At 53.7% G+C, this 518-nt stretch overlaps 1 protein-coding gene across 1 annotated transcript in view; it reads right to left on the reverse strand.

The window, feature by feature from the left end:
* Nucleotides 1-441, reverse strand: part of AGTRAP (angiotensin II receptor-associated protein) — a 9,018-nt gene extending 8,577 nt beyond the window's left edge. Inside the window, exon 1 of the mRNA XM_009079950.1 lies at nt 415-441. Within this exon, the coding sequence (XP_009078198.1) occupies nt 415-441 (27 nt within the window). The remainder of the gene's footprint in view (nt 1-414) is intronic.
* Nucleotides 442-518: the final 77 nt, after the last annotated feature.

Consider the following 518-nt stretch of genomic DNA (forward strand, 5'->3'; position numbering starts at 1 on the left):
TTCCTGCTGCAGTTACTGCTCGTATTTCTGCACATGGCTTTTCATTGGATCTGTAGCTGGGTCACAGTCTGTAAAGAGAGTCTAAGGACTAATAAGAATCATAGAATTTAAGGGGTTGGAATGGGCCTTAGAAATCATCTAGTTCCACCCCCCTGCCCTGGGCAGGGACATCTCCCACCAGACCAAGTTGCTCAAGTCTTTATCCAACACTACCACGGTTGGGACAGCCCTGGAACTAGAGTTGCTGAAACACCACTTCTTCCTCCTCGAAACCTCCAAAACTCTGAGCAAGACCTCAACCAGGCTCTAAACTAAGCACAAGGCTGGTTAGCAAGCCAGGAGAGGGGAGAACAGAGCGGGCAAAGCTGCACAGACATCCCCGGGGGAACCTCGGAGAGAGCCCTGAGCCCCTACCTTGATGTTGACAGCAGGGAGCTCCATGGCCCGACCGGCCCGACACTGCTCACTGGGGCTGGGCATAAGGCTCAATGCTCCTCCCAGTTCCTCCCAGTTCCTCC

The sequence above is a fragment of the Acanthisitta chloris genome, unplaced genomic scaffold, assembly GCF_000695815.1.
Source record: "Acanthisitta chloris isolate BGI_N310 unplaced genomic scaffold, ASM69581v1 scaffold31278, whole genome shotgun sequence".
Classification (NCBI taxonomy): domain Eukaryota; kingdom Metazoa; phylum Chordata; class Aves; order Passeriformes; family Acanthisittidae; genus Acanthisitta; species Acanthisitta chloris.